The sequence below is a fragment of the Passer montanus genome, unplaced genomic scaffold (genome assembly GCF_014805655.1).
Source record: "Passer montanus isolate IOZ18808 unplaced genomic scaffold, ASM1480565v1 scaffold35, whole genome shotgun sequence".
Lineage (NCBI taxonomy): Eukaryota > Metazoa > Chordata > Aves > Passeriformes > Passeridae > Passer > Passer montanus.
In genome coordinates, this window is record NW_024368263.1 from 1791638 (window position 1) to 1801365 (window position 9728).

Sequence of the window (9728 nt, forward strand, 5' to 3'; positions counted from 1 at the left end):
AAAAAGGCAGCGAGCACATCCCTCGGGTGAGCCCAGAGCTCCAAACGCAGCGGGGAGCGCTGGGAGCCGCTGGGCTGGGCTCGCCCCACCTTGAGCTCCGTCCCCCGGCACGTTCACCTCCATCTCTAAGGGGTTTTGGTCCCTCTCCCCATCGGAAAACCAAATAACTGCCGACATCTCCCGGGTGTCTCAGGCTTGGGACCAACCCCAGCACGTCTCCAGCGAAGCAAAGAAGCCGGAGAGCAAGGGCTGGAGAGGGAAGGGAATGTATGGAAGCAAAAATGGGGAGTTACAGCAAGGGGGAAATGCAATGGGTGGGTACGGGTGTGCTGGAGCCGGAGGGGTTCAGGTCTGGACACGCACCCCAGCCCCACTGCCAGCTCAGGGTGCGTTTCGAAATCCCCAGCTGCACCAGCAGGCTTGAACCGCAGGAACCGAATCCCCCCGAGGACCAACACCCCCCAGAACGGCTCCCAAAAAAGCCAGCGGCGAGCATCCCCGCGATAACCCCAGAGACAGCGGCGGGGCCAGCCGGGAGCGGCAGCCAGCGGGAGCTGCAGGAGCCGCACGCTGCCCCGCGGGCAGCCCTGCCCGGATCCTGCCGGGATTCCTGCCCGGATCCCTGCCTGGAGTCCTGCCCGGATCCCTGCCCTGATCCCTGCCTGGATGCTGCCTGGATCCCTGCCTGGATCCCTGCCTGGATCCTGCCCGGACCCCTGCTTGGATGCTGCTCGTATCCCTGCCCGTATCCCTGCCCGGATCCCTGCCCGGATCCTGCCCGAATCCTGCTCGGGTCCTTGCCCAGATCCCTCCCTGGATCCTGCCCGGATCCCTGCCCGGATCCTGCCCGTATCCCTGCCCGTATCCCTGCCCGGATCCCTGCCCGGATGCCTGCCTGGATCTTGCCTGGATCCTGCTCGGGTCCTTGCCCAGATCCCTCCCTGGATCCTGCCGGGATCCCTGCCCGGATCCTGCCCGGATCCCTGGATGCTCGGCCGGGCTCCATCCGCACCCTCCCGCCCCACCGGAGCCGCAGCCCCCGCACCAGCCGCTCCCCGCCCGCAGGAGCCGGGCGAGGCTGCCTGGAGGAAGCACCAACTTTACCTAAAGGGTCTCAGGGTGACGAGGCATCTTCTGACCATTATCTTGCCATCCGCGTTGACAGTGATCATCGTTCAAAGTTGCGGGCAGGGGCGGCCCCGCTCCCCGCGGGCGGCAGCGAGCGGGGCTCAGGGGCGCGGGGCTGCGCGGGGGCGCATGGCGGGGGCTCTGCGGGGACCCCCCCGCCCTACCCTTGCCCCTGCCCGCTGCCGGCCGAGCCCATGGCCGGGATGGCCGGGCCNGGGTGGGCAGCCCCCCCCCCGAGGTGAGGGGATGGCGTTTTGGGGTGGGGATGGCCAGGTTTGGGCGGAGAGGGCGGCAGCATCCCCGCGCAGGTGACAGCGCCCGGCGCGGGGACATCGGGAGGCAGCGATGGCTTTTGGTGGGGCAGTCAGACAGAAATGCCACCCAGCACCGTGCCCGGGTACTGTTTGACTTGAGGGGGTTCGGAGCAGGGCAAACCTCCCCTGGGGGAAAGGGAAAGGCGGGTCTGGAGTCTGACAGCACCAGGCTGCAGCTCTGCCGCCCCATCACTCTGCTTTCTGTCTGGGGGGCACAGTCACAGCCACCATGTGGCTCCCCAAAGTGCCCGGGTGCTGCCAAGAGGACCAGGGCGGTGTCCTTGGCAAGACAAAGGAAGGGCCGTGAGAGCTGAGGCGGGAGAAGCAGCGCTGAGCTCAGCAGAGGAGTTTCCTGCTCTCCTCTGGAAGGTGACAAGCACAAAAAGCCTCCCAAAAGTTGGGACTTAAAGGAGCCAAGTGTGCACAGAGCCCAGAGATGTCCCATTTCCAACCCCAGCCAGGATGGGTGCACCCACTGGGGGTGAGGGAAGGGATGCAGCACCCCGGGGTGAGCACAGAATGGCTGGAAGGACAGCACCATCCCCCCTTGGCCAGGCTACAGGACAGGGTCCCCATGGTCTGGGGGGCTGTGCTGCCAACAGAACCCCCTCGTGCCACGCTGGCCCCATGGCTGGCTGTCCCTCTTTGCTCTGAATACCACCACGAGTGCCATAAAGCTCAGGGTGACACCAGGGGACAGCTGTCCTTTGCCTTCCCCAAATTCATGGGAGGGATGCTCTCCTCCCATGGTCTTCCCCAGACTTTCTCCATCCCATTTTCCCTGGCTTAGTGATCTGCACCTCAAGTGCTGAATCCCAGCACCCTCCCAGCACCAGCCACCCCCTCCTCTACAAACCAGCCCTGACTGTGCACAACCCCAGGGCTTTCCCGTGGGGCTGAGGAGGAGGAAATGCTGCTGTGATACTGCATTTCCACAGGCACCCCAAATGCTCACAGTGCTTCCTTCTCCTCAGTGGAAATCAGGGTCAGCAAAGCTCCAGGGAGCATAAACCTGCAAGAGCACCAGGCACGAGTGAGCTCAGGGACAGCAGCTGGAAATTTACCCCAAAACAGAATTTTTCCTCATAAAACAGCACTTTTTTTTCCAAGCAGAAGTGAGAGGCAAAACCATATTCTGCAGGACTTCTTAAATGCGGGAGGATTTTTGTGTTCATCCAGATGTTCCCTGGCCCCTGACACTAAGGGGAAAAGGGACCAGGGAGGACACGGTGTCCTGGACACTTGTGGTGGGCAGGTGACAGGGAAGGAGCCACTGCCACACCAGGCTGGGATCACAGCAGGATGCAGAGGGATGCACAGAGTGAGGATTTGCAGCAAGCGTGGCTCAGGAGCAGCCAGCACTGCCAAGCCAAACCCTCAGGTCACCTTGGCAAGGCCACCCTTCCCTGGAGCCCACCCTGTGGGGACCCTGTGGACACAGCCAGGCAGCCCCAGGGGTGGACAGACCCCAGACAGCAGCTGGGTGCTCAGTCCCTGCTCTTCCAGGTGAAGTGGGAGCTCCTGGCCTCCTCTGGAAAAGCCACCTGGCATTCTTCACCTGGGCAAGGAGGGAGCAGCAGCCCAGGGAAGGTGCTGGGGGGATCCTGCTGCCCTGGATTTCCTGCCTGCTCGCTCCATTCCCAGCTCCTGACAGGAGTTCTTGCTCCTCACCTGAGCTGTAAAACCACCTCAAAATCTGGTGCTGCCCTCCAGAGCCCGGCTCCAGCCGGCAGCAGGAGCAGAGCCCTTCACTCCAAGAGCTGCTTTCCAAGATCAGCTCAGCTCCGTGGGGCTGGGAACCTTCCTTGTGCACATAAACACTGCATGGGGAGGCTGGTGGGGCAAGCAGGCACTGCCCACGTGTGCCAGGATCCAGCTGTGCCTTGCCGAGAGCCTGGCAGGGACAGGGAACATCCCAGCCAGGAGTGCAGGGCAGGGGAGCAGAGCTCAGCCAGGGTGAATTCTGTGGGGTGGGACCCTCTGACCCCCACAGGATAACCCCAAGGTCCTTCTGCGCCTCCCACAAGATCTGGGTCCTGCCAATCCAGCTCTTCCCAGCAGGAAAAGTCTGGGGTGTGGCAGAGCACCACACATTAATTATTTAAGAATTAGGGGTGAGTGACACTGAGGGGAGAAGGGACCAGGAGGAGATGGTGTCCTCCCATTCCTCCTTCCAGAGCTGATCCTGGGCTGGAAAACACTCCCAAAGGGTTTGGATGTTTCTCGAGCAGGCAGAAGGCAGCTCAGCCACCTTGGCTTCCTCCAGGTGCCTCCTGCAGCACTGACCAGGAAAATAAAATAAAATATGAAATAAAATAAAATAATATAAAATATAAAATAAAATTATACTGCACACACACACACATTTGTTTGTTATTCTGAATTCAGCAGCAGCAGGGAATGGGCAGAACCAACTCAGCAGCCAGCTGCCCCAAAAGAAACCAGTTTTGCAGCAGTGAGAGCCCCTCTTACCCAGAGGCAGACTTGGAACATCCCTGGTGCAGGCTCCAGGCTGCCCCTCCCCAGCTCTGCCTGTAACTGGGGAAGGGCCAAAGTTCCAGACCCAACCCCAGAGCATCCTCTGGGAGATGGGACTCACCCTGCACCACTGCCCCAGTGTCCTGGTTTAGGGCAAATTTGGGAGGAAACCTCCAAATGGGGTCCCCATAGAAAGCAAATTCAAGTAGCCCCTCTACAGGTTTGGGAGACATAAACCTCCTTCAAGAGAAGTGGAAATCTGCTCTTGTCAATCTCCATGCACATCCTGGCAGGGTGCTGGGATCAGAAGGGAGCACAGTCAGAGTTACTTCTGCAGCAATTCCCACCTGAATCCCACCATGCAGGATCCATCACCCCAGGGATGGGAATGTGGCATTCCCCACCCCCAGGGCCCTCATCCCCAAGGAGAAGCTCTGCAGCAGCCAAGTCCTTTCCCTGTGCTGCTGCTTGAAACAAAAGCTTAATTAACTACCAGCTCGCTGTCTGTTTAGAGGGATAAATCTACAATCCAAGGATGGTAATAAAGCAGTGAATTATCTCCTTCGGCAGCTGAGAAGCAATAGCCCCAAAAATCAATATGCTGAAGTTATACTGCACACACACACACATTTGTTTGTTATTCTGAATTCAGCAGCAGCAGGGAATGGGCAGAACCAACTCAGCAGCCAGCTGTCCCAAAAGAAACCAGTTTTGCAGCAGTTAGAGCCCTTGCCCATCCTGATGTTTTTCTGGGTTTTCAGTCCAGAGCAGGGCTGATCGCCTCGGGGTGGGGAGTGCCTCAGCTCGCTCAGTCTCTTATCCTCCTGTGCTGGAAACTCTGAATTCTGGGCCCCAGTGGGCCACAGGTGTGAGCTCCTGATGTTTTGGGTCCCCATAGAAAGCAAATTCAAGTAGCCCCTCTACAGGTTTGGGAGACATAAACCTCCTTCAAGAGAAGTGGAAAAAACTGTTTATTTAGCAATTAAAAACTCTTTATTTAACAAGCAAAGTATTCACAGACACGGAAAATGATTAATATTAAACAATGGAGCCTCTTGCTGTTCTGAAGAGATGGCAAACTCAGAAAGGCCTCGGGGTGGGGAGTGCCTCAGCTCGCTCAGTCTCTTATCCTCCTGTGCTGGAAACTCTGAATTCTGGGCCCCAGTGGGCCACAGGTGTGAGCTCCTGATGTTTTTCTGGGTGTTCAGTCCAGAGCAGGGCTGATCAGTTCCAAGAAAAAGAAAAAACACAGTCCAGGGAAGTTCTCTGCCTCAGCCAGCTAAAAGCTAACTAAAAGCAAAGGAGAGCTCTGTCCTGCTGTCTGTCCATCTGCAGACAACACAGTCAGGAGCAGGAATGCAGAGGAGCAAGTGCAGCTTCTGAAAACCACACTTTGTTATTAAATCTGTTATCAAAAAGTAAGTGTGCTTAACAAAGAGTGTTAAACCACTCTTTGCTAATAACTTTGTTAACAAACTCCACACTTCTTCTCACCCCCTTCCTTCTCAGAACCAATCTTAAGGGCGCAGAGCTTAATGCCCAGCACAAACAGAACAGATAACTGGGGATACAAGCATCATGAAGTCACCCTAGGACACCCTGGGGATCTTCAGCTGACCCTTGGTGACTGTGCAGCCCCGAGTCCCAAAGCTCCCTGAGCACAGAACGTCAAGGTTTGGGTCACCACAGCTGAAGGAAAGGGGCAATGAATGCAGAGGGGCTGTAACCCACCAGAAAAATCTTAAAATCCATTCCTGCAAAGGTCACAGACACGCACACATCAGTGCTCAGCTGGGGGCACCTCCAGAGAAGCCACAGTGACAGATTCATCTGGGCTTTGGGTGAGCTGTGCCCGTCTGCTGGGGGTCCAAAAGCACCCCAGGACCCTCCAGAGCCTCCCCACTCCTCCCTCAGTGCTCTCCAAAGCCTGGGGGCTGGATCTGCCCGTGTATCATCTTGGAGCCTCCTCTCCAGCCTCAGTGTACTGGTTCTTCATGGAAAACCAGGGACCCCAGAGGGGGAGAGTGGCAGCGAGCAGTGGGGCTGTAATGTGCTGTGACAAGGCGCTTCCTGAAGTTCTGCCGGCACACAGCCTTGCCCTTGAGATAGGAGAGATAATTTGATTGCAGGAGCTGCCGTGCCCAAATGCTTTGGGCATTAGGATCACTTAGTCACCGCAACTCCTCTGTCCCCCCAGGCATTGCTGGGGACAGGGAGCTCTTTTATTGACACAAACAAGCCGGCTCGCCCCTGGCTCAGCCTCAATTGCTGCATTCACGCCCCTGCCCAGCTCGCAACTCCTCTGTGCCCCCAGGCATTGCTGGGGACAGGGAGCTCTTTTATTGACACAAACAAGCCGGCTCGCCCCTGGCTCAGCCTCAATTGCTGCATTCACGCCCCTGCCCAGCTCTGTGACAACAGGGCAGAAAGGCTCCGAGGGACCTCCTGTGCCACTGAGCATCACCAGCCAGGGGCAGCGAAAAAAAAAAAAAAAAAAACAACTTAAATTTGGTCCTGAGAACGCCGGGCAAAGAGCAGGGAGGGGATGGCAGTGTCCTAAAGCCACCTTTGCATCCCCACACACTCAGGAGCTCCCTCAGACTGCTGAAAGGGACCAAGAGGAGCCAGCAAAAACCCTGGGCATGGGTGGCCTTGCTGCTGTCAGAGCAGTAAATGTGGATGCTGAAGATCCATCCACAGCCTAAAGTCCCTGTGACTGCAGCCTGCAGAAGATGCAACATTTCCCTTCAACACCTGAAATGCAGGAACACTGCTCAGCTGGCAGGCAGCAGGGAGAGGACACCTGACACTGCCCTGGGGGCATTCACCAGTGGTGAGGGTCCCAGAAGCTGTTCTCTGATCCTTGGGGCTGCTCTCTGCTCCCCAGGGCTGCTCTCTGGGGCAGTTCTGCAGTTCACAGGGCTGTTCTCTGTCCCCTGGAGCTGCTCTTTGGTCCCTGGAGCTGTTCTCTGTTCTCTGCTCCCTGGAGCTGTTCTCTGGAGCTGTTCCCTGGTCTCTTGATCTGTTCTTTCATCCCTGGAGCTGTTCTCTGGTCCCCAGAGCTGTTCTCTGGAGCTGTTCTCTAATCCCTGGAGCTGTTCTACACGTTTTCTTGTCCCTGGGGATGTTCTCTGGTCCCCAAAGCTGTTCTCTGGAGCTGTTCTCTGGTCTCTGCATCTGTTCCTTGCTCCCTGGAGCTGTTCTCTGTCCCCTGGAGCTGTTCTCTGTCCCCTGGAGCTGTGTGCATGGCTGAGCCCTCAGTGGGGTGCCCCAGCAGGCAGACCCCGATCTCTGTCCCCTCCTGCCCTGGGACAGCAGCCGGCAGCCCAGGGGATGCTCAGCCCTTCTGCCCTGCCTGAAGGCATCCCTGGGGGCAGACCCAGCCGGGCTGAGGCTGGCTGCAGCCCCCAGCAGCCGGGATGGGCTCTGGGCCCCCGGGAGCATCCAGGGGGGAGCAGGGGGAGCATTCCTTGGGGGGCTGCACAGCCCCGTGCTCAGGTACTGCTGCAGGAGCAGAGCCAGCTCGGGGGTAGAACACGGGATTCTGCAGCTCCCGACAGCACAGGGCTGTCAGCGCTGCCCTGCAGGGGAATTTGGGCAGCTCCTGCTCTTCCAGCCTGTCAGCACTGTGAATCCTTCACTTCCATTAGCCGCTAATTCGCTAATTCAGCAGAGGAGAATAATCGATGTAGGGATCACTCCTCGGCTCCCAATAGGATTATGTGTTCTGAGAGCAGCGGGGAAGCTGAATTTCCCTTTCTCCTCCTGCTTAAATAAACTCATGCATTTTTCTCACTATGTTAATTAAACCCAGCAGCGACCCCGGCTCCAGCGAGGAGCAAACACAAAAGGTGAAAGGAAAACCTGAACCAGCTTTATCGGTCACAAAGGGCTCCTGGCTCCCCGGCTGCAAGGGGAGACGCTCCGAGGAAACACGAGCAGCAATTAAAAATTGAAGAGAGAGGAAGATGCGCGCAGCAGAGAAGGGAGGTGCGCTGGGATCGCTGCAGGGCTGCAAGGGGCAGCTCCTGACCCCCCCGGGAGCACAATTCCCTCACTGGGCAGCTCTGCCCAGCTCCATCCAGGCAGGGAAGAGGCAGCAAGGAGGGGACAGAGCCCAGGGGAAAGGAGAGCAGCAGGGCAGGGTGGGAAACGCTGAACCACCTCTCCTGAAGAGGAGAGAGCATCCTTCCTCTCCTTGGGTGGGGTTAAACACCCCGGAGAGCCCTCACTGGAAGGGGACCAGGGGAAGAGTCAGCCCCCAGGGCTGGATCTGCCCCTCTGCCAGGCAGATTCTCAGAGCTGCCAGCTCAGGTTTGCCTGTCCCCGTGTCTCTCTGTCACACTCAGCTGAGCACGTTTCCCAGCCCGGTGCGGTCCCGGGAGGCAATACATCGCTCAGCCATTGGATTAGCATCGAAAGGACAAGAAAAACCCGCTGGAGGAGCCTCCTAGGCTTGTTAGCACGTTATCCTGAGCTCCTGCAGCAAGTGCTGCCTGCCCGGAGAGGGAGAATTCAGGAGCTCCCCCAGCATCCCACAGGATGAGGATGGATTTTATTCCCTGCAGAACAAGCCTGGGAGAGTCCAGGATCTTCCCCAGCCAACCCATGGGATGAAGGATGGATTTTATCCCCTGGGGAAAAAGCCCGGGAGAGTCCTGGAGCTCCCCCAGACACCCCAGAGGATGAGGATGGATTTTATCCCCTGCAGAACAAGCCCAGCAGGGTCCAGGAGCTCCCCCAGCATCCCACAGGATGGATTTTATGCCCTGCAGAACAAGCCTGGGAGAGTCCAGGAGCTCCCCCAGTGTGGGAACTCAGCGAACCCCGATACCCCAGCATCCCCCAGGATGGATTTTATCCCCTGGGGAGCAAGCCCACCGACCTGGGGGCATCACCCTGCACGTGGTGGAGCTCAAGGTGAAAAGTGGCTGAAGAAGTTCTGAAGAAGGGGAGAAGGGAGAGCTGAAACCCCCCAACAGGCTCCCGTATCCACAGGGATTTACCCACTGAGCCAGGGCTCACTTCAACACCCCAAAACGAGCCCAGCAGGGCACTCAGAGCCCCTGCAAGGGCTGGGGAGGGGCAGAGCTGTCGGTCACTGCAGCGAGCAGGAGGAAGTTCAGCCAAATTAAGAGGGACAAGATACACCAAGCTTCTGCTGTAATTAAGGGAAATCAAGTCAGGGGTGAGAAGAAGTCTCCAGCCTTTTAATTCCTGCGGGAGAGTCAAGGCTGCTGTGCAGCACTCCCAGCCCTGTGGCTGTGTCAGGAGGCTGAATGTGGGAGAAGTCTCATTTTGCAGCCCCCTCTCTGCCAAAAGACTCCAAAATGAATCCAGGAAATCCTAAACTGTCCCGAGTTATCCAAATTCATGATGAAACAAATGGAAAGCCCCCAGCTATGGGCTGGGATCATGCAATTAGACTGTTAGAAAATAAACCCCTGAAACCCTCAGACATTCAAACCTGAGAGACTTCATGAAGAAAAATGTTTGCTTTTCACATACAATGAGTGGAAATAATTTTAGATTATTATTATTATTATTATTATTTTAGAAATGAAATAAGCATATTTCAATCCAGTCAAGAGTGAAATTGAGTTGAACAACAAAGCAATTTCTATTAGTGGAGACCACGGGGAAAAAAATATGGATGAATAGGAAACTCACAAAGAAATGTGTCAGACAATGGTGGAATTAGGAATTAAGAGACTTTGCTTTACTGCTGATAATATAAGCACATAATGATCTACCTCATCCCTTATGTGCTCCCTTCCTGCAACAACAGTGTAAAATCACAGCAGTGGA

General features: G+C 56.8%; 1 protein-coding gene across 1 annotated transcript in view; it reads right to left on the reverse strand.

The window, feature by feature from the left end:
• The window catches only part of MGAT5B (alpha-1,6-mannosylglycoprotein 6-beta-N-acetylglucosaminyltransferase B), a 71016-nt gene extending 69680 nt beyond the window's left edge, over positions 1-1336 (reverse strand). The window contains exon 1 of the mRNA XM_039716433.1: positions 1105-1336. Within this exon, the coding sequence (XP_039572367.1) occupies positions 1105-1172 (68 nt within the window). The 5' untranslated portion in view covers positions 1173-1336. The remainder of the gene's footprint in view (positions 1-1104) is intronic.
• Between the last annotated feature and the right edge of the window lie 8392 nt (positions 1337-9728).